The sequence below is a fragment of the Doryrhamphus excisus genome, linkage group LG20 (assembly GCF_037039965.1).
Source record: "Doryrhamphus excisus strain RoL-2023G ecotype Guam linkage group LG20, RoL_Dexc_Guam_v1.1, whole genome shotgun sequence".
NCBI classification, from domain to species: Eukaryota; Metazoa; Chordata; class Actinopteri; order Syngnathiformes; family Syngnathidae; genus Doryrhamphus; species Doryrhamphus excisus.
In genome coordinates, this window is record NC_136376.1 from 12,014,631 (window position 1) to 12,039,595 (window position 24,965).

At 43.3% G+C, this 24,965-nt stretch overlaps 1 protein-coding gene across 2 annotated transcripts in view; it reads right to left on the reverse strand.

Annotated features, from left to right (window-relative positions):
* Positions 1–24,965, reverse strand: part of wdfy4 (WDFY family member 4) — a 42,217-nt gene that overhangs the window by 15,225 nt on the left and 2,027 nt on the right. For both annotated transcript variants that reach the window (XM_058058878.2, XM_078799380.1), the window contains exons 4-46: positions 24,765–24,876; positions 24,300–24,409; positions 23,609–23,734; positions 23,349–23,538; positions 22,727–22,916; positions 22,356–22,516; positions 21,192–21,424; positions 20,989–21,128; positions 20,088–20,218; positions 19,820–19,921; positions 18,417–18,607; positions 16,979–17,679; positions 16,810–16,900; positions 16,526–16,740; positions 16,371–16,450; positions 15,969–16,197; positions 15,768–15,844; positions 15,475–15,693; positions 14,812–14,990; positions 14,511–14,742; positions 14,261–14,412; positions 14,074–14,185; positions 10,920–11,110; positions 10,698–10,850; positions 10,544–10,617; positions 10,093–10,254; positions 9,332–9,426; positions 9,139–9,235; positions 8,835–9,037; positions 8,074–8,240; positions 7,878–7,997; positions 7,635–7,796; positions 7,401–7,553; positions 6,920–7,046; positions 6,697–6,848; positions 6,245–6,483; positions 5,585–5,706; positions 5,292–5,483; positions 4,248–4,357; positions 2,064–2,141; positions 1,768–1,959; positions 1,182–1,257; positions 882–1,090 (exon numbers count right to left, since the gene is read on the reverse strand). In XM_058058878.2, coding sequence (XP_057914861.2) covers positions 882–1,090; positions 1,182–1,257; positions 1,768–1,959; positions 2,064–2,141; positions 4,248–4,357; positions 5,292–5,483; positions 5,585–5,706; positions 6,245–6,483; positions 6,697–6,848; positions 6,920–7,046; positions 7,401–7,553; positions 7,635–7,796; positions 7,878–7,997; positions 8,074–8,240; positions 8,835–9,037; positions 9,139–9,235; positions 9,332–9,426; positions 10,093–10,254; positions 10,544–10,617; positions 10,698–10,850; positions 10,920–11,110; positions 14,074–14,185; positions 14,261–14,412; positions 14,511–14,742; positions 14,812–14,990; positions 15,475–15,693; positions 15,768–15,844; positions 15,969–16,197; positions 16,371–16,450; positions 16,526–16,740; positions 16,810–16,900; positions 16,979–17,679; positions 18,417–18,607; positions 19,820–19,921; positions 20,088–20,218; positions 20,989–21,128; positions 21,192–21,424; positions 22,356–22,516; positions 22,727–22,916; positions 23,349–23,538; positions 23,609–23,734; positions 24,300–24,409; positions 24,765–24,876 — 7,047 coding nt within the window. The remainder of the gene's footprint in view (positions 1–881; positions 1,091–1,181; positions 1,258–1,767; positions 1,960–2,063; positions 2,142–4,247; positions 4,358–5,291; positions 5,484–5,584; positions 5,707–6,244; positions 6,484–6,696; positions 6,849–6,919; positions 7,047–7,400; positions 7,554–7,634; positions 7,797–7,877; positions 7,998–8,073; positions 8,241–8,834; positions 9,038–9,138; positions 9,236–9,331; positions 9,427–10,092; positions 10,255–10,543; positions 10,618–10,697; positions 10,851–10,919; positions 11,111–14,073; positions 14,186–14,260; positions 14,413–14,510; positions 14,743–14,811; positions 14,991–15,474; positions 15,694–15,767; positions 15,845–15,968; positions 16,198–16,370; positions 16,451–16,525; positions 16,741–16,809; positions 16,901–16,978; positions 17,680–18,416; positions 18,608–19,819; positions 19,922–20,087; positions 20,219–20,988; positions 21,129–21,191; positions 21,425–22,355; positions 22,517–22,726; positions 22,917–23,348; positions 23,539–23,608; positions 23,735–24,299; positions 24,410–24,764; positions 24,877–24,965) is intronic.

The window sequence follows — 24,965 nt, forward strand, 5'->3', positions numbered from 1 at the left end:
GAACCTCATGTCTGAATGTGTGATGAATAGTGTCATGTGAAAGTGTTTAAGAGTCAAAGTGAGTCTCAGCTACATGGCGCAACGTTTTTACCCGTGCTTATATTAAATGGCAATTTCCATCCGTGAGCACAAGCCGCCATCTGGTCGTTTGGCCCCAACAATGACTAGATTTCAGGAAAACTAGTTAGAATTATCATTGACGACTAAATACATAACAATAAACTTGCTTCTTTATCTCCGTATTGTGCACAGGACAGATACGCATTATCAGTCTGAGAGATTTAGCTGCTGATGGGAGGAAAGAGAGAAAAGGGGGGCCTTTATTGACTGAGAGCCTAATGTCAGACCATTGATTTCTCCCCACACACATTACTGTCATAATCACACTATTGGCGCTGGAAAGCTAATTATGCGTGGGTCTGCTTTTGTGTCTTACTGTCCGCACTGTGCCTGCGTTACTCTACATTGTGTGTTGGTGTGTGTAGTGTATGTGTGTGTGTGTGTGTGTGCGCATTTCTCAAAGTTAATGACTGTGTTCATTTGACAGGATGCTCAGCAGGACTCACACACTTGAACCACTGCAAGACAATTGTGCAGATCACACACTTACTAAGCAGATATAAGACAGCTTGCATCACCTCCTACTGTTTTTATTAATACATCTGTCAGAAACATTAAAAGCCGCAGCTGGTTGCCAGAGCAAATAGAATCCCTGTCAACATGCGGCGGAAGAGCTGAGCTGGGCCTCGGCATTAAAGCCTTAGACTAATGAGGAAAGATGAAATCCTGATAGCAGATCAAGCTATTGGGAGTCTACATCAGATAATTTTGATTGTAAATTTGGCTGGCATACTACTAACAGTCTCTTGTGCCACACACACCTCCTCTCCAGGATGCAGCTCCTGCAGGATTACACGTATGTCAGCGCATGTCTGCGTGCAAAGCTCAGGTGTGAAGGGGTTGAGTGGATCCTCAGTGGCAGCTGGTGACTCAGTCAAAACAGGAAAGAAGGTCAGCTGCTCGGACGCCTGTCCTTCATCTTCATGCTCCTCTTTTGCCTCGGCACCAACTTCACATAGAATTTTTGACTCTGGATGAAATGAAAAACAAATTTCGAAGTACAATATGATGAATTTGAAACAACACAATCAGCAGATCATTTTTTTCATCTGTGTTTTTACCTATGTCAGCTTCTGTACCACTGTTGCTCTCTGCTGACGTGACCAACCTCAAACCCAGGGACAGGGCTCGTAGCACCTTTAAATATAAATATCATCACATTATAAAAGCATTATTGCAGCATGGCTGATGTTTGACTACATGCCACTGGACTAGAAAGAGTGGAACCTCCAAAGTCAAACGTCACAAAAATGAGTATTTAGTGTTGCATAGTTTGACTTTTATTTAGTTTTATTTTACAGTGATCAACTTATCCTTATGTTAAAATGTGATTTACAACATTACCTGTGGAAATAATAAAGTTTTCTGATAGTTTGTGGTGGAACAAATTAGTTTACATTATTTCCTAAAATTTTCCTGAACTCAAAGACGACCACAATGCACTCTAATCTTCTTTTTCTCAAAGCACAATTGGAGTATAGTTGCTCTACAGTGGCAAAGTCGGTAAATGATCACACTCCAAATAAAACTGTGGCCTGAACTTTGTACACCAAAACATCTCTGCAGCAAATACCGTAGACAAACAAATAAATCAGACGCATTCCTCTGGGTTATCATGCAGAGATTGCCCTCCAATTATTACTGTACCCGTCTGGATCGTCTCTGTTCCTTTCTGCGTATGCGGAGTCTGGTTCTGTTGGGTCCTTCAGCAGCATCTTGTACCCAGTCACGGTTCAGCAGCACCCCCGGGCTGGGCCCAAACACGGCTCTCTCTCGCAACAGCTCTGCCTCCATATGCAGCCACTGGGAGTTGACCCGATCCCACTCAATGGCTTGTGACTGGGTGGGCCATAGGAAAAAGACATGGATGACAAATTCAAATACATTGCACTGTTATTTGAATATATATACGTATATATACACTGGAGAATAGTATTTCAAACCTGTAAGTGATTTGTCCTCATATTCTCAAACATCCTGTAAGCCCTATGTCGGTGTGACTCCATATAGGAGAGGAACTCCTGCAAAAAGACAACCTAGGTCAAATGATACAAATGCAAAAGAGCGGCGCAATCTTTCCTCCTTTGATGCAGACACACACACACACACATGCGACATATTCATATTGTTATTTCCTCATGCAATTACAGCACATTCATACAATTACATTGGCTCTAAATTGCATTCACCAGGGCCAAATAAGCTACTGGCTACAGTCTTACAATAACCCCTGTCTGAGAATGTAATCCTTTGTTGTGTGTGATCTAATTAACATAAACATTAATATCACCGAGCCCACCACAGTAGGGGGCAAGGTAAATGTGCGTGTGTCGATTAAAAGACAAAAGAAAAAATAACAAGCAGAGCCATGTTGACACTGCAGGATGCTCGTGTTGAGCAGACACACAGGGATCATATTCTGACTGTTAACTGCTTCATTAAGCCCATCATCACAGCAGTGCTCACTGAGAGACGAGTGAAACAACATGTGTCCATCCTCACCGCTGACCCAGGGCAGTCATTTAACCCAAGGAATGAACAACGCACAAACTCTTTTATATCCAGTCTTATTTACAGATGCTAATTCTGCGTTTTGGGGCATAATCTTGTGCAGTTAAATGAGTTGCGGAACGTCTTATGTTTTATAAAAAGAAGCAACAATTACACTAATTTCAAAATAGACATGAGTTGACAATGAAGTTTTGATTTGACGAGCCCGCTGAATGAAAATAATTTTTCCGAATGACAGTTGAGAAGTTGTGCAGTGGAAGAAAGGCGGGCGTAATGCGAGGGGAGGACTATCAAAATAATACAGCCAGCGAGGAGAGTAATAATGAAGTTTGCATACTAGAGCCGTGGCGTGACAGATAAACAGCAAGTCATCTTGCAATTTCATTCCTTCAATTGGACAAACATAAGTAATATATAGCATTAATTACCCCATTTAGCAGATAGGAGACTGATTGGCTTTTAAATGCTGCATTAAATACATAACTCATCTCTTCCCGCTGCAATTAACATCAGAACATCACACTCATTTCCATTTTAATGACTTCCCAACAATACGCCACCTTTGATGATAAGGCAACATAATGTCAACTTCATTTTGGGCTGGTAGGGAATGTGTAATGAACTTAACGTGATCATTAGTGCTGTTAATTATCTTCGTAATATGAGGACACAGATATGATTATGGAAACGGCATTTGCTGATGAAATAATTATTTGGAAGACTTGCACAGAAGCTTGACTTTACACTGCCTATTACTCGCTATATTTCCACTCAATACCTACAGAAGGCTTTAGGATTGCTTTTTATTCAATACACTGTATGTTAATATCTGCTCAGTGCTCTGCAGAGCTGCGTTAGTGTGGATCCTCCAACGCATCTCTCACTAGCCAAATAAAGGCCACAAGTTGATGATCCAGAAATTAATTACTGTCTCACTCGTTCCTTTGGCCGGCCGTTGAGATGATCTGTCTATTTGTTTACGAACAAATCTCCATGCTCAGTGTGACGTGCATCAACATAGTGCAGGAAACAGAGAGATCTCTCCTGCTTCTTCTCACGTGGAAAAACAATTCATCATCCTCACTGATAGTCTGTCACAGAATGATATGATAAAAAATAACATCAAATGAATAATGTTTTCATCAGATTGCGACCACGATAATTGCCAACCCAATTTCGGCAGGCAGGCACACACACAAGTGCACGCTTAGCAGGGATGGGACAGACACAGACGCGGTAATTTCATGCCTGTGTGCCTGAGTAATATGTCCCCGCTCCCTGCTCCAGATGGCCTCGACGTCTTAAGCATTGTGGGGGAACTAATGATCTGGGCCTTGTGTTTCGGGGGGAAAAACAACAATAAACGCGTCTTTAACCTTCAGCGGCAAACAGCAGCAAGTGTTTTCATGGATGGGACGAGCTGATATCAATTATTAAGCCCATTCAGGGGCGATCAACTGTGATCATCCTAATCCATGAAAAAATAAAAATATAAAAATACCCCCACAGGGCTGAGGAGCAACAAACAGAGCATTGACTTTGGAATGTGTGTTGGTTTGTTGGTACAGTGTCCCGGGGTGAACAACACGCATTAATGAGATGATGTGAGTTCATACCTCCACTGTCACGCTCTCCTTGTCCTGTTTTCCCATAGCTGAGCGAACAACACTGCTGATCACGTCAAACTTCTTGACAGAGCTGCTGGCCTTCCCTTGCTTCAGATTCTCTGAAATAATAGGACACACTGATATGTGGAATGTCAAGGACAAATGCGTGCATCTCTTTTGTTATGCAACAGGCTGCAGCAGCCACAACTCCGGAAGAGAGACTCCCAGGTGCTGTCTGAGTATAAGTTAACTCTACAAAGGGAAAATACAATGTCACGTCTGTGCGTACTTAATATTGTTATTATCCTATCTGATTTCACTGTGACCCATGTAGTCAACTGTTAGGCACAATTTTATACAGTGGGAAGTTTTAAAGAAATATTTTTTTACAGGTAGTGGTTGACTTTTATTATAATATCACACTGGAAATAATGTAATTCATCCATCCATCAATCAATTTTCTATTCCGTTTATCCTCATTAGGGTCCCAGGGGTATGCTGGAGCCAATCCCAGCTGATTTTGGCCGAGAGGCAGGGTTCACCCTGGCGCCAGCTAATCGTAGGGCACATAAAGACAAACAACCATTCACACCACACTCACATTCACACCTGTGGAGAATCTGGAATGGCCAATTTACTTAACAAGCATGTTTTTGGAATGTGGGAGGAAACCGGAGTTCCTGGAGAAAACCCACATACGCACGGGGAGAACATGCAAACTCCACACAGAGATGCACGAGTGAGATTCAAACCCAGGTCTTCCCGATTTCCTGACTGTGTGGCCAACATGATAACCACTTGGCCACCAATTATGGCGTGTAATGTAATTCAAAACCTGGTAATTTGTTCCAGGCTTGATGTGTTTTTATTAATTAATTGTACAAAGAATTAAAAGTAACTTTCTTCACTGTCATACAAGTTCAAAGACAGGTTGAACATTATATTAAAAACTAAATAAAACCCAAATCAAGTAAAACTACTCATTCTTTTCGTGAAATACACCCAACAGGCAACTGAATCTAATCTAATAATGAAACACAAATCAGAGCTGACCTGAGTGCAGCAGCCAAGCTTTGTGTGCAGTCTCCTCCCACAGTGGGCTGATGTCAGTCATGCTCACAGGTGCCCTCTCGGATGTGTGGCTGGCTGAGATCTCCATCTTGTACACTTCTTCCAGGGTGTGCCGTCGCTCCATCATGACCTTTGACCAGCAGGCTTTTGCTAAGGATACCAGTTCTTTGTCATCTGAAACACAAATGCCTAAATAGCATCCAAAAGCTTTCCAAGCCAAAACATTCAAGCTTAAGCACAAAGCGTACATAAAAGTAACACATTTGTTTACATACCTGTGAAAGTGTCTGCCCTCGAGTTAACATCTGCTTCATGCCGGGCTTTGGTAGGATATAGGTGGGCTGAAAGTTTCCTCTTGTGCATTTTGTGTGAACCTCTGCAAAATCCTTCAGGGTAGCTTCATGAAAAATATATATTTACAGCTAAATTAAATATGGTTACAACTGTGCAATTCTCATAAATGCTCCAATCGACGCCTCTATTCAATTAAATAAAGTTTCCTATAATTGTTGGGTGCATGCTAAAATCAAATAACCACCAGGGTCTCTAATTAGTAGTGGTTTAAAAAAACAAACAAAACATCGACATCGACATCTTTGGCTGCAGGCACCATCTTGATTTTTTTTATTAACTCCACAAGATGGCAGTTGTAACATGAGTAATCAGTATCCAGTTGCTTTATCTACCTCAGTGTGTGCTTTAAAATGTTGCTTGTGTTTCTCAGCTGTTGGTGTGAAAGGTGGTGCATGTTATGTGGTGAAAGAGAGCTATGTTTTCTCATTGACTTTTTCATGCATTCCACATGACAATCTCTCTCCAGTTCCTGTGTACTTCCAATTAACGCCCCATCGTCCTTGCAGTTTCGGTAAATAAACACCCCGGCTATAATTGGAGCAATTTGTGGTGTATGCTGCTACGCTCGTGTTCACTGTTACCTGCCAGATCCAATCAATAAGAGGCAATGAAGAAGGCATGTGATGAAGTTGACATTAGAATTATAGGTTGCCATCAGAACATCCCAGCGATCATTGATGGTTTGGAAAGTCTGTACGATGCCTTCCATATCAGCTTGGGAATGTCGGGGTTGAGACAGGAAGTAAAGCAGGACTTTATTGGCGCAGGAGTAGAGAGCTGACACTGTCTTCTCTTTGTGAGTTTGGCCTTTTTCCAGGGCCTATAGTAAATAGAGGATGCAGACATAGCATAGGTCAGAATAATCCATTAGAGGAACGTCACTCTTCCTCTTGAAGTTATTTACATCTAAAGCCTGCATATGCAATACACATTTATATTACTGCTTCACTGTGGTGCTGAACACACCATGACAGGGTCGGTCCAAAGCAGAGTGTTTATGTAAAGAGCGTGAGCATGGGTGTGCTCATCTCACCACTACAATCTGATCTGCGAGGAAGTTGAGCAAACTCTCAGAGGCCCCCAGGAATGTTCCGTTGTAAAGTGTTTGAACCAGAACCTTGCTGAAGAGCACCACATTCTCCATAAACATGCAAGCCTGGCCTGCAGGGGTCTGCCCTTTGGGGCCTAAAAATACACAGCACATTATATTGGACATGTTTATACTTTGATACATGTGTTTAATATACAGTATATACCTTGTGAGGAGAGATGAGTGCTGTTGTCTTTGTCATTGCTAAGCATGTGGATGACGTCCATGATGAACTCCAGCCACTCAGTCTGGAAAGTCTGTCTCTGTTCCAGTGATGCTGTATCTGGGCAAAACTATAACATTTACAGGGATAATTAAACCTTAGAACTTCCGTAACCCATACATGCTTTTCATTTTCTATGTCGCTTATCGTCACTAGAGTCCTGGGTATGCTGGAGCCTATACTTCCAGCAACATGAAACTGAAAAACACTGAACACAGCGTTCTCCTTTAATTTTTTTCACCTCTAATTATTATTTAATTACTGCCATTGGCCTTCCTCGTTCATTCAGTAACTAAGCACCTTCTGGATCAATGATACTCTCATAGCATGTGTGAGAAAAGTACACATGTATACATACTGTACATATGGACAGTTAGGTGTGAGCTTAAAAAAATAATTGCATTTTTTATGTGTGGACATTTACCTCAATCAGTAACACTAGAGGGTGTGTGTTGCTGCTGTCACAAACGTTAAAAAGAATGTTCATCAGGAGAATACGAATGAAGTCAAATATTGGCTTCCTTGCTGACTGATTCTTGAGCACGTCCTCGGTTATTCTGCAAGGCTCATTCTGGCCCTAAAAAGAAGGCCACAACCAGAAAGTAAAACAAGACATGTCAGAAACATCACAAAAGTATAACTAATACAACACACAAACCTCTACATCGCGCCTGGGGAAGACAACAGCAGCGAGGGCATGAAGGAACTGTGCGGATGCCCACAGTGGGTCTCGGGGTCGAAGGTTATGCAGTAGGCAAAAGAACTGCATCACACTTACAAGGATTTGCAACTCCTTTGATGCATCAGTGCCCGGCCTATGCTATGGTCAAAGTAAAGATTTTAATTAATTCAATGTGGATAACAACTTTAAAAAATTATGGAAAAATTGTCATGTTTTTACTTCAGTAACGATGACTTTGACCAGTTTCAGTAGTATTGCTGCAGCCTCTACACAGAGTTGTAGGGTGGGGGCGTCTGCTTGGCTGTCAATCAAGAGCTGGAGAGACTCATCCAAGTTCACCTGCAGATTACGGGCGACAAGATTATGAACATACTATATTAGTATTCATAAAATTAACAAACTGCAAAATAGCCACCTCTTTGTCGAGAGAATGGCTGATCCTCTTGCCCAGCAGTACAGCAGCCAAGGCTTCATACACCTGAGGGAGCTGAGAGTGTCTGAGCAGAAGATCTTGGAGAACATCAAAGCCACGACATGACACACTGGAGCATTCATATGACCAAGAGTGATGCCGAAGATTGTCTACAGATAAGAGGGCAGAAGATGGAAAGTTAATTTGGGGTCAGATGTTTTCCTCACCAATTCATACAATGCAGAGTTCATAGGGCATCATGTGTTCCATAGATGGAGAGCACAGAAGACAGGGAGACATGAAGGAAATAATTACAAAACAACACTAACTTGAGTCACTGCGCTCTTAAAAAAAACATAATGCATAACGGAATCAAAGATAAACATCGCCATCTGTTGGCCAAGGTTGAGCACTGCTAGGGTTGAAAAAAAAATCTTCTGTTGAAAAGTGCCATTGGAAATTTACGGGAATTTATTAGATTTAACTATTAATGTATACACAATCCAAATGGGAATATAATGGAAATTTAATTATTGAGAATTAGTCAAAAGTAGTGTTTTTGTTGATTACACAAATGGATTAAACCAAAAATAAGAACACTACCATTTTAAATATTAATTATTGTTCATACAAATAAGACATTTTCCATATTTATAAAATACTATACTAACTTCCCAAATTTCTGTACATTTCCCAGCAGCTTCCTGCCCCTCTGCAGCCTGAGATGGTACTCTAGCTGAGAGTAGTTATTAAACCCATAGTACCCATGATGGCAAAAGGCTCCTCCATGCCATCTATGAGGCTTCCAGGGAGCACAGCCTCCCTGAAGCTGCTCTGTTGTGTGGGACTGGACAGAAAATGTGTGAGCAGGACGAGTCCCAACTTCAATGTAGAAGAATGAAGGTGCGGCTTCAGGAAGAACAAGAACCAATCACTGCCCAGAACATCAAAGACAGAATTCTGCTGACTGGAGGGACATGACAGCGCTCGTTAGCATTACTTCAATGACATCATGGAAAACATATTCTTTCAATTTTGATTTTGGTTTTGTCCCAACATGCAACCCACTCTTTGATCAGAGGACTGTCTGAGGCAAGGATGTCACAAATAAGAAGCAGCAGCTGGTTGCGAATCAGGATGAGGCTGGCAGGAGCAGAACTCTGAGCTAGGAGAACATAGAGGAGAAGTCACTACAAGTAAGGCACTCAGGGAGAAACATATGAGAGATGTAAGCTTGTGGTTTCCCTTTCCTTTCTTTCACCTTTTTTGTCTTGAGAAAGATTACAGCCAGACATGCCATGGCTTTCACTGGTATTACGTAGAGGAGGGAGTGTGTAGACCAAAAAGAGACCAAGTCTGTCAAAATAGATGAACAATATTCTTTCACTTTGTCATTCACCGTTTATATTGTTCATTTATGTTTTATTAATTTACATTGCTTTCAGTGATAATTTAACCAATGAAAGACACTGGATGTTTGAATTTAATGGTTTTAAAAACATCTGCCTATACAGATAATGCTCAAGTTGACGCTAACAGACACACTATTTACCTGCAAACAGAGTGGATCCCGGGATATTCATAATTAAGCATTTGTGTGCATACTTGAAAATTTGCTGATTTTTGGTAAACATACTTAAGGCTTAAACCTGAATTGTGCTTCTATGCCTTCAACCTGTTAGCTTCCTTTGTCACGATTGAACAATTGCAGCACAATTACAGCAAGATGGCATCACAAAATGAGTGATGCAGCATCATAATCCAGGCTTTATTAGCATGTCGGATATTTTATGGGCGTCTCAATTACATTTTTTTTGGTGGTTGATCTACTGTCCATATCAGAAACTGCATTCAAAGTTAAACAATGACGGCAAGCAGTGGAAACAAAAACCAAAATATTACGTGGTATTTGGTGCGTGATAATCTTCATGATTAAAACCTGTCATTCAACACAAAATTTTAAACAATTATGGCACAATTATGTGCTTAGTTGTTAAAAAAAAGCATATTGTCAGATACTACCTGCTTATATCCAGAGGAGTGAAGTGAGTTTTCAGGAGACTTGCAAAAACACAAGTAACAAGCTTGACCTTTTGGCAGGTCACAGAAGGGTCACACAGTTCAAACAGTAGATTTGGCAGCAGGCCCATTCGCTGCATGACCACTGAAATCTTGCTGTCATTCCTAAGGACACAGAGAGAACATCTGTCAAAATAAGTTATTGACAGGGACTCTTATGTAGATAAGTCCATGCACTTGTCCATGTCATCGATTCTCAGCACATCTATGTTGCACTTTCCCATGATACAGGAGCGTGATATTCATGACAGGCCTCTGAAAATGTTGACAGAACAGATAAAAAGGCTTGCTGTCAATCCTGAACAACAGCCTCTTTATATCAGTGTCCAAAGCCCCATAACATGCAATTTAAGCAAGGTTGGTCGGTAATGTGCCGAGAGAGGGTGAAGACTACCTTTGGGAATTCAAGATCTCAGCAAAGTGGTTCAGAATTGAGAGATCCAGATTTTCCGAAGTGTTCTTCCACAACTAAAAAAAGATGGTAAAGTAAATTTAATTAACTGAAAATGTTTCTGAGCCTATCAGGACAACTATCTTTAGCATTGTACCTCAAGATCCAGCAAAAGAGCCTCAAAAGCAGCTGTACTCTGCAGACAATCTGAACTAGCACTCAGCTCCATGGAACTTGTGAGGTGCAGAATCAGTTGAAAAGTTCTGTGGCTGATGAGAGGACTCTTCATTTTCAACAAGAAAGCTAGCACCTGCAAAGAGCGCAACATAATAACTAAAACATCTTGTGGAGTTTTTAAAGACAGAAATTTGAAACATACTCTGTATCCATTGATGCGCTTCATTTCCTGCTGCATGCCAGAATTAGTCTCCAGTACGAAGAGGAGAACCTTGACCGCTGCATACATGGAGGTGTCATCTGCTGCCATTGCAATTAGACTGAGAACTACGGCAGGCCCACCAACGTACAGGAAACCATCAGCAGCACTTCTGGGGATAAATGTGCGGACACCTGCAAGGAAAAGGCCACATTCATTCATTCATTTTCTACCGCTTTTCCTCACGAGGGTCACGGGGGGTGCTAGAGCCTATCCCAGCTGTCTTTGGGCGAGAGGCAATTTGGAGTCGCCAATTAACCTAGCATGTTTTTGGAATGGAGTACGGAGTACCCGGAGAAAACCCACGCATTCACAGGGAGAACATGCAAACTCCACACAGGGATGGCCGAGGGTGGGAAAAGGGTCCGGGTCGCGGGGGCAGCAGTCTTAGAAGGGAAGCCCAGACTTCCCGGTCCCCGGCCACCTCCTCCAGCTCCACCGGGAGGACACCAAGGCGTTCCCAGGCCAGCTGTGAGACATAGTCCCTCCAACGTGTCCTAGGTCTGCCCCGGGGCCTTTTCCCGGCTGGGCATGCCCGGAACACCTCACCAGGGAGGCGTCCGGGAGGCATCCGGACTAGATGCCCGAGCCACCTCAACTGACTCCTCTCGATGTGAAGGAGAAGCGGCTCTACTCTGAGCCCCCCCCCGGATGGCTGAGCTTCTCACCCTATCTCTTAGGGTGAGTCCAGCTACCCTACGGAGGAAACTCATTTCAGCCGCCTGTATCCGCGATCTCATTCTTTCGGTCATGACCCAAAGCTCATGACCATAGGTCAGGGTGGGAACATAGATTGACCGGTAAATTGAGAGCTTTGCCCTCCGGCTCAGCTCTCTTTTCACCACGACGGTCCGGTACAGCGACCGCATTACTGCCGAGGCTGCACCGATCCGTCTGTCGACCTCACGCTCCCACTTTCCCTCACTCGTGAACAAGACCCCGAGATACTTAAACTCCTCCACCTGGGGCAGGACCTCATTTCCAACCCGGAGGGAGCACTCCACCCTTTTCCGACTGAGAACCATGGCCTCTGATTTGGAGGTACTGAGTCTCATCCCAGACGCTTCACACTCAGATGCAAACCGTCCCAGTAAACGCTGAAGGTCGCAGCCCGAAGAAGCCATTAAGAACCACATCATCTGCAAATAGCAGAGATGAGATTCTAAGGCCCCCGAACCGGACTCCCTCAACACCTTGGCTGCGCCTAGAAATTCTGTCCATGAAAATTGTGAACAGAATCGGTGACAAAGGGCAGCCTTGGCGGAGGCCAACGTTTACCGGAAACAGGCTCGACTTACTACTGGCAATGCGAACCAGACTCCTGCCCCGTTTGTACAAGGACCGGATAGCACATAGTAACGCGCCACCAATCCCGTACTCCCAGAGCACCCCCCAAAGGACGCCACGAGGGACACGGTCGAATGCCTTTTCCAGATCCACAAAACACATGTAGACTGGTTGGGCAAACTCCCATGCACCCTCAAGCACCCTCGTGAGGGTGTAGAGCTGGTCCAGTGTTCCACGACCAGGACGAAAACCGCATTGGACCTCCTGTATCAGAGGTTCGGCCAACGGTCGTACCCTTCTCTCCAGCACCCTGGAAGAGATTTTCCCAGGGAGGCTGAGGAGCGTGATCCCCCTGTAGTTGGAACACACCCTCCGGTCACCCTTCTTAAAAAGGGGGACCACCACCCCGGTCTGCCAATCCAAAGGTACTGTTCCTGACTTCCATGCAATGTTGAAGAGACGTGTCAGCCAAGACAGTCCCTCAACATCCAGAGCCTTGAGGAATTCTGGGCGGAACTCATCCACCCCAGGAGCTTTGCCACTGAGGAGCGTCTTCACGACCCCAGATACCTCAGCCACAGTGATGGCACTGTCCACGTATGTGTCCTCAGACTCTGCTTCCTCTATGGAAGGTATGTCAGTGGGATTGAGAAGGGCCTCAAAGTATTCCTTCCACCGTCCGACTACATCCCCAGTCGAGGTCAGCAGGCCCCCGTCTCCACTGTAAACAGTGTGGACTGGGCACTGCTTCCCTTTTCTGAGGCACCGGATGGTTTGCCAGAACCTCTTCGAGGCCGACCGAAAGTCGTGCTCCATGGCCTCACCAAATTCCTCCCACACCCGAGTTTTTGCCTCGACAACCGCCGAAGCCGCAAACCGTTTGGCCTGACGGTACCTGTCAGCTGCTTCCGGAGTCCCACAAGCCATCAAGGCTCGATAGGACTCCTTCTTCAGCTTGACGGCAGCCCTGACCTCTGGTGTCCACCATCGGGTTTGGGGCCTGCCACCACGACTGGCACCGACCGCCTTGCGGCCGCAGCTCCAGTCTGCTCTCTCAGCAATGGAGGCACGGAATATGGCCCATTCGGACTCAATATTCCGGTCCTCCCCCGGGATGCAGGTGAAGCTCTGCCGGAGGTGAGAGTTAAGGACTCGACGAACGGGAGACTCTGCCAGACGTTCCCAGCACACCCTCACTACTCGTTTGGGTCTACCAGGTCTGTCCAGCATCCTCCCCCGCCATCTAATCCAACTCATCACCAGGTGGTGATCAGTTGACAGCTCAGCCCCTCTCTTCACCCGTGTGTCCAGAACATGCGGACGCAGGTCTGATGATACGACTACAAAGTCGATCATAGACGTGCAGAAAAGGCCACATATTTCTACAAAATAACTGCAGGAAATTCATTCATTCATTTTCTACCGCTTTTTCCTCACGAGGGTCGCGGGGGGTGCTGGAGCCTATCCCAGCTGTCTTCGGGCGAGAGGCGGGGTACACCCTGGACTGGTCGCCAGCCAATCACAGGGCACATATAGACAAACAACCATTCACACTCACATTCATACCTATGGACAATTTGGAGTGGCCAATTAACCTAGCATGTTTTTGGAATGTTGGAGGAAACCGGAGTACCCGGAGAAAACCCACGCATGCATGGGGAGAACATGCAAACTCCACACAGAGATGGCCGAGGGTGGGAATTGAACCCTGGTCTCCTAGCTGTGAGGTCTGCGCGCTAACCACTAGCCCACCGTGCCGCCCCTAACTGCAGGAAATATTAAAGCTAAATAATGCGTATATAATACTGACCATAATTTCCAACTAGGGCTGCACCAATGGTGCGAGCTGTCCCACTCAGGTGCTGGCTGATGTTGTGAGCCAGGAACACTGGAGTAGACTGGTCTCGAGAGGTAATACCCAGCTGGAATTCCACAATTAAAACGACTCTTTAAATGTACCGCAAAAGCACAGGAACATTCAAGAGTTCCGGCCGAACCTCTTTAGCAATCAGTCTGCAGTCCACTTCGTTGTAGTTCTCTCTGATGTCCACAACAGTAGTTAATGTGGAAACTGCTGGGTTGATGCCAAATGTGATCCTCTCCTCAGGAACCAAACGGAGAGGGACAGACTCCACTTGTGGATTGTGGTCTGGGAATAAATGGGGCAAAAACAATTCAGGCTATCTCCATCACCAGACAAATTCCATACCAAAAAGATAAAATGTACAGATTGTTTTACAAGATCACCTTTGAGGAACAGAGCCTGAAAGTTGCCCATGTAGGAAGTGCCTTGAGAGTATATGACACCTACAACCTCGGGGCTTAAAGCCTTCTCAAAAAGGTAGGAGGGTCCGACCCTCCACAATAGAGCAGCATGTTCTTTCCAAAGAGCGGGCGTCCCGATCAGTCCATACACATCAATCACAGCCGTGGGATCCATATAGACATGCTTCCCAGGAAATGGCTGAATGTATCTCATCTGAGTAAGAACACAAGCACATGTAATCTGTTTGTTTTCAGCTCTTTATTCTCTCGCTTCCTGTCATACCTTTCCAGTGCCTATTGTTTTGCCGTTGAAGTAGGCGGAAACCATGCAGCTTTTCTTCATGTCTTTTGCCATGACCACAACAAGATGGTGCCATTGACCTGGAATAAGCAAGCTGGAACAACGGAACCTCAATGAGCTGGGTAAAGATGTTGGGGTGCCCACGTCTGGCTCCATCATATCTGTGAGATATGAGATGAAATGAAAGACTGGAGATCAATCATGAACATGGGCAATGTTACAGTATACCCCTTGCATTTCATTATTACAATAAATTCTGTCAAGGGACAATATACCATAGAAGTGAAAAGTGGATATACTATTGAGTAGTCAGTGTGGAGCTTGTATCACAGTATAGATTTGCTGAAAACAAGCAGCCATTATTGTCTCAACGGCTACTAACATAGGCGAGTACTAAGATCATTTTTGTCTCGCTTACAATAAAGCATAATGGTGGTATTGTCATGGTCTGGGGTTGCATGAGTGCTGCAGCAGTTAAGGTTCATTCATGCAGAGTTGTGGTTCATTCCAGCATGTACTCTTCACACCGTGAAGCACAGCACGATGTCCTTGACTGTCGTATTGTCTCTTGAGGAGAAATAATAACCTTTGCGTATTGTAGCCAGTAGGAATACCATGAATAGATCAAATCCAAACACCTCTTACCCAAGTAAGTAAAGGCTTCCTCCTCAGTGGAGAGAACCAGACAGCCATCATAGGCTGAGAAGGACACAGACAAGCAGATGTACTGTTGCTCCGTTCGCAACATGTGGCGAGCGATTGTCAGTAGTCGAATTGGGTGTGAATCACACGCTGAACTAAACCTATTGATCTGGAACCAGCAGGAAAAGGAGAGACCGGCTGTTGGAGGGAAACCCCGGCAGTCTAATAAAGCCAGAAATATGACATTAGATTTATTCATGAAACATGTTAATCCTGTTTAATATTTACACTCTCACCTCCTCCTACTCCCCCAGTTGAGATGGAATCAGCTGTCACCCCCTTCACTGTGGCCAGAGAGGGCAGGAAAAGGCAGCTATAAAGTACAAGTTTATAGTGCTATTAGCAATCTTTTTAGCCCTACCTGTACTGTCCAATGTGAGATGTTGATACATTTATCTAGATCCATCAATTTAAGAAACACAACCTTAGTGACTCACCCGTAGCCACTCTCACTCATGTCAAACTCCACAAAGGCAGGTGTGGAGGACAGTCGATGTGGCCGAAATGTCCGCGGTGATGTCATGGACACGAGACTGATGATCTGGTGGGCAGGAATGGTGGAACCGGCAGACGATTCACCGCAAGTCGTAGACTGTAAGAGGTTGCAATTCCACTTTCTTGTCCTTGCCGTGGACCCCGATGAAGCGTCTGTCTTTGTGCTGAGACCTGGAGGAAACAATACAATCAAAATGTGATGATGCTGTGTTTGAAATAGCCAATCAAATGTCAAGATGAGTACCAACGAGTCGATTACAATTGAATCCCTGAATGTCTGATACACTGTATAATAATATAAAACACAGAGGGTGTCATTATTACAAAATGAAAATGTACCATACCAACTACTTCTCCTGGTTTTAATGGCACTCCTGCTTTGTCCCCCAAGCACATAAGAGGGTCTCCTAAACATAAAAACTTTCTGAAAAAGGAATAAACTTATAAGAAGAGAAATCCTGATAAAAATAAAGATTCTTTAAGACACAGCATATCTAACCTGAAGTCTGAAGGTGTGATGGCCTGGGAGGAGAGCTTTTCCAAGATTCTTGTAACAGTCATATGTAACGGGTGAATTGGATCAAGCAGCATGCTGCGACAGTGAGTCAGGAGCGTGGAGATAAGCCCTCCTTCGCACATTATCTGACGGTTTTGCTCAGATTTGACCGCAACCTCAATGTGCTTCGCCACTGCCAGCTGGACCTCCATTGAGAGCTGGGAAAAGGAGGAACAGTTGAGTCAAAACCTGAAAGTGGTTGTGACACAATGTTAACAATAATGTACCTGTGTGTTCTCAGGAGTAAAAACTGATGGAAGGACAGTCATGATGACTCTAATAGCTCCAGGGTGAAGTGTGATATGTTCACAGGTGAACCTAGAATAACAGAAAATCTTGTTAATATTATTGTTGGTAGAACTTCTTCATCGACTTGCAACAAGGAAATGGAAGCACCTAGACTGGCAATCGGCTGTGGATATGCTGGTTTTTGTGGTTCTGCTGCTTCCTTGAATGTCCTCCAAAGATGGCTGGACAGGAGGTGATGCTGAACAGACGCCTTCATGACCTGTCAATCTGTTTATTTTCTTTTGGTCCACATCACACCCATTCTCAGGTTCTAACCCAAAGTTAAAGTCCAGAGAGGAGCAGTGGCCTGTCGCAAAGTGGTCAAGATAGGAAAGGAGCCTAATGCAAGTCCGAAGAGTGACTGGGAGGTGGACAGATGGGGAGGAGGGACCAGCAGGCACCTCTTGTGCTAACTCAACAAACTGATGGAAGCTTTTTCCAAGAGGTTGGTGGTCTTCTGCAGTTTTGACAAAACATCTCTCCTCTGTCTCCCACCTGCTCCTGTCTGGTCTTTCAGTGCAGAAGCAGCCCAGCTGGAGTAGAGCCTCAGCCAGCCTTTCGTAATAGCCGCCAGTCTGAAAAAAGTGTGCATTCACCATGTGAAGATGCACAGCAGAGGCCAAGATATGGAGGGCAAGAAGGAGGACGTCAAGCAGTGGTTGACGTCCGACGGACTGCCATGCTTCTCCTCGAGGAGGGTCGGCCAGAGCGCCTTCCATGTCGAGCACGAGTGAGAGCATTCCGGTGAAGCCGCCAGCCCGTCGGAAAGCATGCCAGCTATTCGGGCTCTCCAGCACCTTTAGCACAGACTGTAAAAGTGACATTTGACATAAAACACAGTTATTATACATTAGCTAACCTCAGAGTGAATTTCAATACAAAGCTTTGAGCTTTCAAAATGAGCTTTAGTCAATTAAAACAATGTGATGAAAAATACATGAAACATAGAGATATATCATAAATCATTTCTGGTAAATAGTTTTGGGAGGTCAACTAAATCACATTAGCTTTATTCAATTTGGAGAGCTAATCCATCAGGTAGGTAAAGTGTGAGGCACAACGCAGGGGGAAATGTGATTAAGTGAAACCGGAGTAATCACAATGGCTCTCAACACTTGGCAACCCAGGTCAGACCCAATCTGATTGCCACCTGCTTTAACCGTGTTAGCACAAACAACACATACCCAATATACACAATATCTGCAAGTAAGAGCGCCTCTCATTGCCATCTACAAAAAAATGGACAAATACAGTAGGTGTGTAACCTTGTTAAGCCTAATCACATCTCAGGCCCATTCACCGATCGGATAGCGGCACGGCACAATGCTGCTGGCCTAATCAAATCCAGTCCTGAGTTAACAGCTAAACCTGCTTTAGCAAATCAATCTGCTTTGTCGAGAATCTAATCAGCGTCCCACATGTAAAGAAAATAAATTCACTTGCTAATTATATTTTAAGTACATTACAATTTGTTATGTTTTGATGTGTGGGATGAGGACAACAAGCTGAAAAGTTGATTGTCTCAGCATGTGTGTGTGTACTGTACCTGTAAAAGATCCCGCTTCAAAGCCAGTTCATGTTGTGTGGAGGAGCAGAGGGCTCCGATAGTGGTACTCATAAACTCCTCTGGGTTCAGCTCAGCGAGATGTTCCAAAATGCTCAGAGTGGGTGCTCGATACTGATCTTCATCCAGGAAGATCTTTATGTATGGGATCATCCCAAGCTCTCGTACAGAAACTGCAAAATTAATTACAAATGCATAAGGAGAAGATTTCTGGCACTTTCCACCACATGCTTTTCTGTGTCTGTTTTGTGTGTTGCATTCAGTAAACAGGGCTTTCCTGTTACAAACACTAGAACCAAAGGAATAACCACTAGGGGGCTCAAAAGATTCATTCATTCATTCATTTTCTACCGTTTATCCACACGAGGGTCGCGGGGGTCTTCGGATGAGAGGCGGGGTACACCCTGGACTGGTCGCCAGCCAATCACAGGGCACATATAGACAAACAACCATTCACACTCACATTCATACCTATGGACAATTTGAAGTCGCCAATTAACCTAGCATGTTCTTGGAATGTGGGAGGAAACCGGAGTACCCGGAGAAAACCCACGCATGCACGGGGAGAACATGCAAACTCCACACAGAGATGAAGCCGCCGTGCAGCCAGGGTCATAAGAGCTTGTGCAAAATTAAAACATGACAAGATTTCTCATTCAGCAAAAAAAAATATATATATTAAGTTCTAAATGCAGTATTTTTATAATGCCTCATATTTAACTCACTAGCAAGATCTCAGTGTATAGACTGGTCATATATTTCATCTCATATGTCATATTGTCTTGCAAACTGTATTGTATATAACTCTGGGGAAAATTGGTAATTTGTTAATACTTGGGTTGTTTATTTTTTATATTGTGTATTTTGTACTGCTTAACTGATTCTGTTCTCTTGCTGCTGTGCAATGCAAATTTCCCCACTGAGGGACAAATAAAGGCATATCTTATCTTAAAATGTCTTGTGAAGCCAGCTGGGACAATAAATAATTATTAACACAATAAATTAAAATGAACTTGATAATTTGTCCAGTCTCAATTATATTGCCATGTGCATGCGTGTCTGTTTTCCTTGTCTCTTGCCTCAAAAAATTCAGGAAGATGGTTCACGCAATGGATTAGTTTCAGCTTGGCGTGTGCATAGACCAACCGTATGAACAGAGTCAGCCACACAATCTCAATTGGGTGAAGGCGGGCCCGCTAGCATACACACAGTGCAGAAGAATGTAACGTAGTGGAAAATTAATTGATAGATTGCAATATGTCATATATTTTGTCATTGTACTTTTCTTAAAAGTAATGTTAAACTTGTGTATTGTCTCGTCTTGTAGACTCGGCGTCTCGTGACACCCCTAATAAACACCTTATTATTGGGGATAACATTTGTACCTGTGTTTTTGATTGAACGCAGAGTAAGGGTGGACACGACTTGAAGCATACAAGTGGTGAGTAACGTGTCGTTGTCCTCCACACATGGCAGCTGCGGTGCATCTGAGGAACATAAGACCAATGCCCCGCAGTCATTATATTTCTTGTTAAAATGACTCACTGTGACAGACACGTGTAGTGAATCAGTATTGTCCCAATTGCTCAATGCCACTCGTAGTGATGGTTATAAAGTGTACTCATGGGGGGAGTCACATAGTTTGTCTCTTACTTAATTGAGCGGTGGAGACAGCACCGGCTTTCCTGATGATCTTGGCTCTCCTTCGAAGTTCCCCCAGCAGCATCTCCAGGAGGGCCCAGTCACTTAGCACCTCTGCTAGCATACCACTGTGAACTGTCATTCTACACAAGAGTGCCAAATGCTATTTAGTGTACATCCTCAAAGATAGCAGCATTAGTCAAAAAAATAACTACACTCACTGCTCACTGGCCACAACATTAGGTGCATCTACAATCTACATAAATAGTTGCATTTCCAAGTTGTTGCAAGAAAATTGGAAATGTATTTATGCAGAGTCAAACTATGCTGTTCTTGTAACACCTTCAAAAATTTAACTCAATAAAAAACAATAAAGTAAGACTTTTAACAGACATGTAAGTCAATTTTTTATTGTGTTGCATGTTTTTTTTACTGATCCTGTGTAAGTTTCATTTTGTGGTTATCATCACACTCATTGTCTTTTCTAGCAACGGTACTCTGTCACCAAAAAACAGAAAAGTAGTTTATCTTCTAAATGATCGCTAAAGGGAAGATTTGCTTGAATGACGTCTCACATGATGACTGACTTTTGAAGCATTTTCTCAGCAACATAAAGCAGTAATAACAAAGTAACCGATAATAATAAAGTAATTACATCATTGCAACCTACAACCCCAATAGCAAACCTGTTGATGCTTTCTGAAAGTTAAAATGGAGCTTTATTTTCCCTGTAAAATTTCCACACACAACATTTGAAGTGATAATATACACTATATATGTGCAGATTAACCAAGTGTTGTTACCAGTGAACACTGAATGAGCAGATTGACAAATTACATTTTAAGGAGACATGGAATACTGCATTAGCACTGAGAAGTATTACAGGCCATTAAAACAAACTTACATCACTCACCTGTGAAAGCTTTTGAGAGTTGCCACTTCAAATTCTGCCCTTCCTTCTGCTGTAGCCAGTGATCCTGACCAGCTCTGCTTCAGGATTCCCATCACTACCCGCAATGCCTCATGGGGAATGTAATTCAGCTTGAAGATGACCTATAAGACGCAGCGTCAGCATCATGTGAACGACACAGTAAAGAAAATATAGCTCCAGCTTACCATCTCGAGCATTGAAAAGAACACTGCTTGGACCGCTTTTGGTTTTCGCCACACACATGTAGCCAGTTGGGCCATGGTCTGGACGGTCCACTCCAACAGGAAGAAATTAGCTTTGTCCTTCTCCCAAATCATCTGGATTGTCCTTAGAATCTGGCAGCACAGGTGAGAATCCTGGGAACGCAGTAAGGTTGCCTGCAGCAGGTGGAAGGCAGCTAGGTTCTTTACTGATGAATCTGGAGGAACAAAGAAAGATATTGAAAAAGTGCATCAGTAGTTTAGGATTTCTTAACGCAATGTTGGATTTAATATAATAAGGCAGGACCGTCAGACCAAGGTTAATATAGTCTGAAAACACAATGAATGCCTTCAATAAAATGCTTTTTGGCAAGGTAAATTTAATAGTCACAGAACCTACAGTATAGCATCAAGCACACGCTCAACATTGTAAACAAATCGAGTTGCATGTATGTACATAGATAGACTGGTTACAAACAACATAACACATATGAATGCAAAAGTAGGATAGAATAATGTGCCTTGATGTAGTTTGTTTGCCACCTTGTCAAAATATCCACACGCAAGGTATTAGATTTAGGCAGCAAACACACTACTGTTTATTGTGGGTGAATATATATATATACAGTACAGTAGCTGCTTAGTAATAGGATTCATGTTCACGCTTAAGCTCAATTGCATCAGCCAACTAAATAACATCAATGCAAGACTCCATGAGTCCTGTGATGGAACAAGAGCTTCTCCTTGATGTGATGGATGACTGCTCAGTGCGTGTGTGTGAGTGTTTATTATGGATGTCTCATTTCTGAGTGTTAGATCCAGGGGTGTGTGCATCCATGATAGATGGCCGGTAGCTGTAGGCCAGTAGTGAATAGATGTGTGGCATCCTAATATTGTTAGAGGGGAAGCCGCCACTTCATCATCCCAGACATAATCACCTCAGCTTCCTGTTAAGCGGAAGGACGCCGCACGCCACAATAGTGAGGTACAGTGGGGAGTCAAGGTGGCCATTGTATGAGTGTAACAAATAGAGCAAATAGAGCAGTCACCTACTCCAAGTACACAAATGGAATGATTAGCTCATATCATGAGTTCAATGAGGACACAATTAAAAGTCAGCTGTAGATAAGTGGTTATGTTATGTCATACCTTTATTGAGTGGAGGCCCAAATGTGAAGCCCGGAGGTTGTGGGTGACTGACACAAAGAGCCACTTTGAGCTCTGTTTTGCCAAGCAGGGTGAACGAAGCAATGAGTGCCAGCATCTCCTCTACAGACCGGAACTGATCCTCTGATACGCCTCCTTCACAACTTTATTGGCATCAGGAGCCATAAAAATAAGATGTAAAATGAATGTAAAATGAATAAATAGAACTCTTTGAATGGTAATGAATGAGCAAAGCCCGATATCATTTTATGAGATTATGTATGTAATTCCACATTAATCTTAAGAATTTGTAATTGTTCTTAGATAAAATACATCAAGTTAATATCTCCAAAGGGTTGTTCTCATTTTCTCACCGCTGGAGAATGTTTTCGAGTGCCTTGTAGCCATTGTGGGAGTCAAACTCGGTGAAGAGGGCTGGGTTGAGAGGATATGTGTCTCGAACAAAACTAAACACAGCCACGGCCACTTCAGCCAACAACGGGCCCGCCACATCGGAGCCGATGCGGGACAGATTCTGGATGCAGATACGAATGCAATTTTTGCCTAAAGGGGAGGACACAGTGAGTGACATAATTGTCACACAAAACAAAACTACCGTACTACCTACAGCATTTATTCGAAATATATCTGATATTGACATTAGGTACACCTCCTAAATATACTCCCACGTAGCATAATAAAGTAGCCAATGTATTCGACACAGGATGATGAGTTGTAGCTCTGCACAACGGCAAACTGAAAATTGCACCCGCAAATCATGAACATAGTTTAAATGAATACCATTGGGAAGACATAATTTAAATATAAAGTACAAGATGTTGTGGCCAGTAAGTATCTATTGTTTCTGGGATGTTCAAGTTATGATGATTATATAGATAAAATTGTAAGAATATGTGGTGTTTAATGCCAAAAATAATAACAAATAGCGCTTGTGAACAAATAAAACATACATTAAGGATGTGATTTTGTGCTCACCAAGCAGGTTCGAAGTTGTGTTGCTCGTGGCCACAGCCGAAATCGCCTTAAGGATGCGGGAGGCCTGATACCTCCAGGGGATGCTGGTCTGGTCCCAAAGTGATGTGAGCCCAATTATGAGACACTGAAGCTCCTGGGTCTCTACCAGCCGTTCAACATTGACCGGTTGCCTACAAAGCTGGAGAAGAACCTGAAAAGGGGAGTACTATGAAGTTGGAAAGCCTATCAACATCTTGGAGGAGGACTCCATTGATGTTCACCTGTGTTAGTAGCTCTTGAAAGCTCTCTTTTATGGTCAAGTTCTCCTTTGCGGGGATGCACACGAGTAGATACAAACATTTCACAAGGGCAGCAGGAAGTCCTGGATTTATACATGACAGTACATCCTACAAACACAAATGAAGAGGAAGAAAATGTAGTTTATTGGTGATGGAAGTTACTGCTAAAAGCTGTGTATTGTTCTAATTTTGTAGATGTTTGTAGATATGCACTCTGATGAATATGCAGATACACTCACTGCCCACAAAATCTAATGAGATCCAATAAGAGAGCTGTGTCAAAAAGAAAGATAACAATGCTCCGTTTTGATTAGTTGACTTAACAATAGGTTATTGTGGTTGTAATTTGTATAGCGTGTGACTTTTTTACAGTCTTTTATACAGTTCTTATAATGACCAGTCATGTCTAAATGTGCCTTAAATGGGGTTTTGTTTACTACTATTTTAATTACTTAATTACAATACACTGCTTAGATTGCACTGCATGGCATTTTTAACAATGTGGTTTGAATTTAGATGTACTAAATGCTTCCTATGCACTGACCCACTGCTTATAATAATTATAATACAGAAACTTGGATATAGTCCAAGCACCTTATCTTTAATAGACAACTATGATCAAATAATATGACAGCGCAGCTCAAATGAGCAAACAGGAACCCAATAAACTCACTGAGCTGTCAGCAGTTAGCAGCAACAGAGATTTAAGCAACAACCATCCTGGACACTTTGTCTCCTCGTGTTCTGGTTGGAAGAATAGCACAACTTCCTCACGAGCATCCTCTGCAAACGTAAAAGATGTAACATGCTTAGCACCACAGCAAACCATGAAAATACTAAACGGTGCATATTCAGTCAGATCATTTTTTATGTCAAATGGGAAAAAAGAGCTAAGCTGACAAACCAAGTAAGATGAGATGTTGAACCTTCTTGGATTTTGGTGTAGTCAACATTAAGTTGCACACAGTGCACTCGATATGACTGTAAAAATTAAATATGTACAACATGCAAACGACACTACAGCCTTATGGAAAAGCGACACCGCAGAGCTTAAAAAGCAGAAGTAAAAACAGAGGTAGAAAGTCCCTAAATTTATCAAATCTGGACCACATATGATGGCTTGAAGGCAAGTCAGTACCTGCAGGCCTTTCTGAAAGCCTGTTTTGGATGTTATAGATGACGGCGTCTGCGGTGATAGCTGCAAGTACCTTCAAGTCCAACCCTTCAAGCCCCTCGTCTTCCTCACAGACCTACCATAACACAGAAGACCATATTGATTCATTTGATTGAACAAACACAATAGATATAGGCCTGGAATTTCATGAATTGGATTAACATT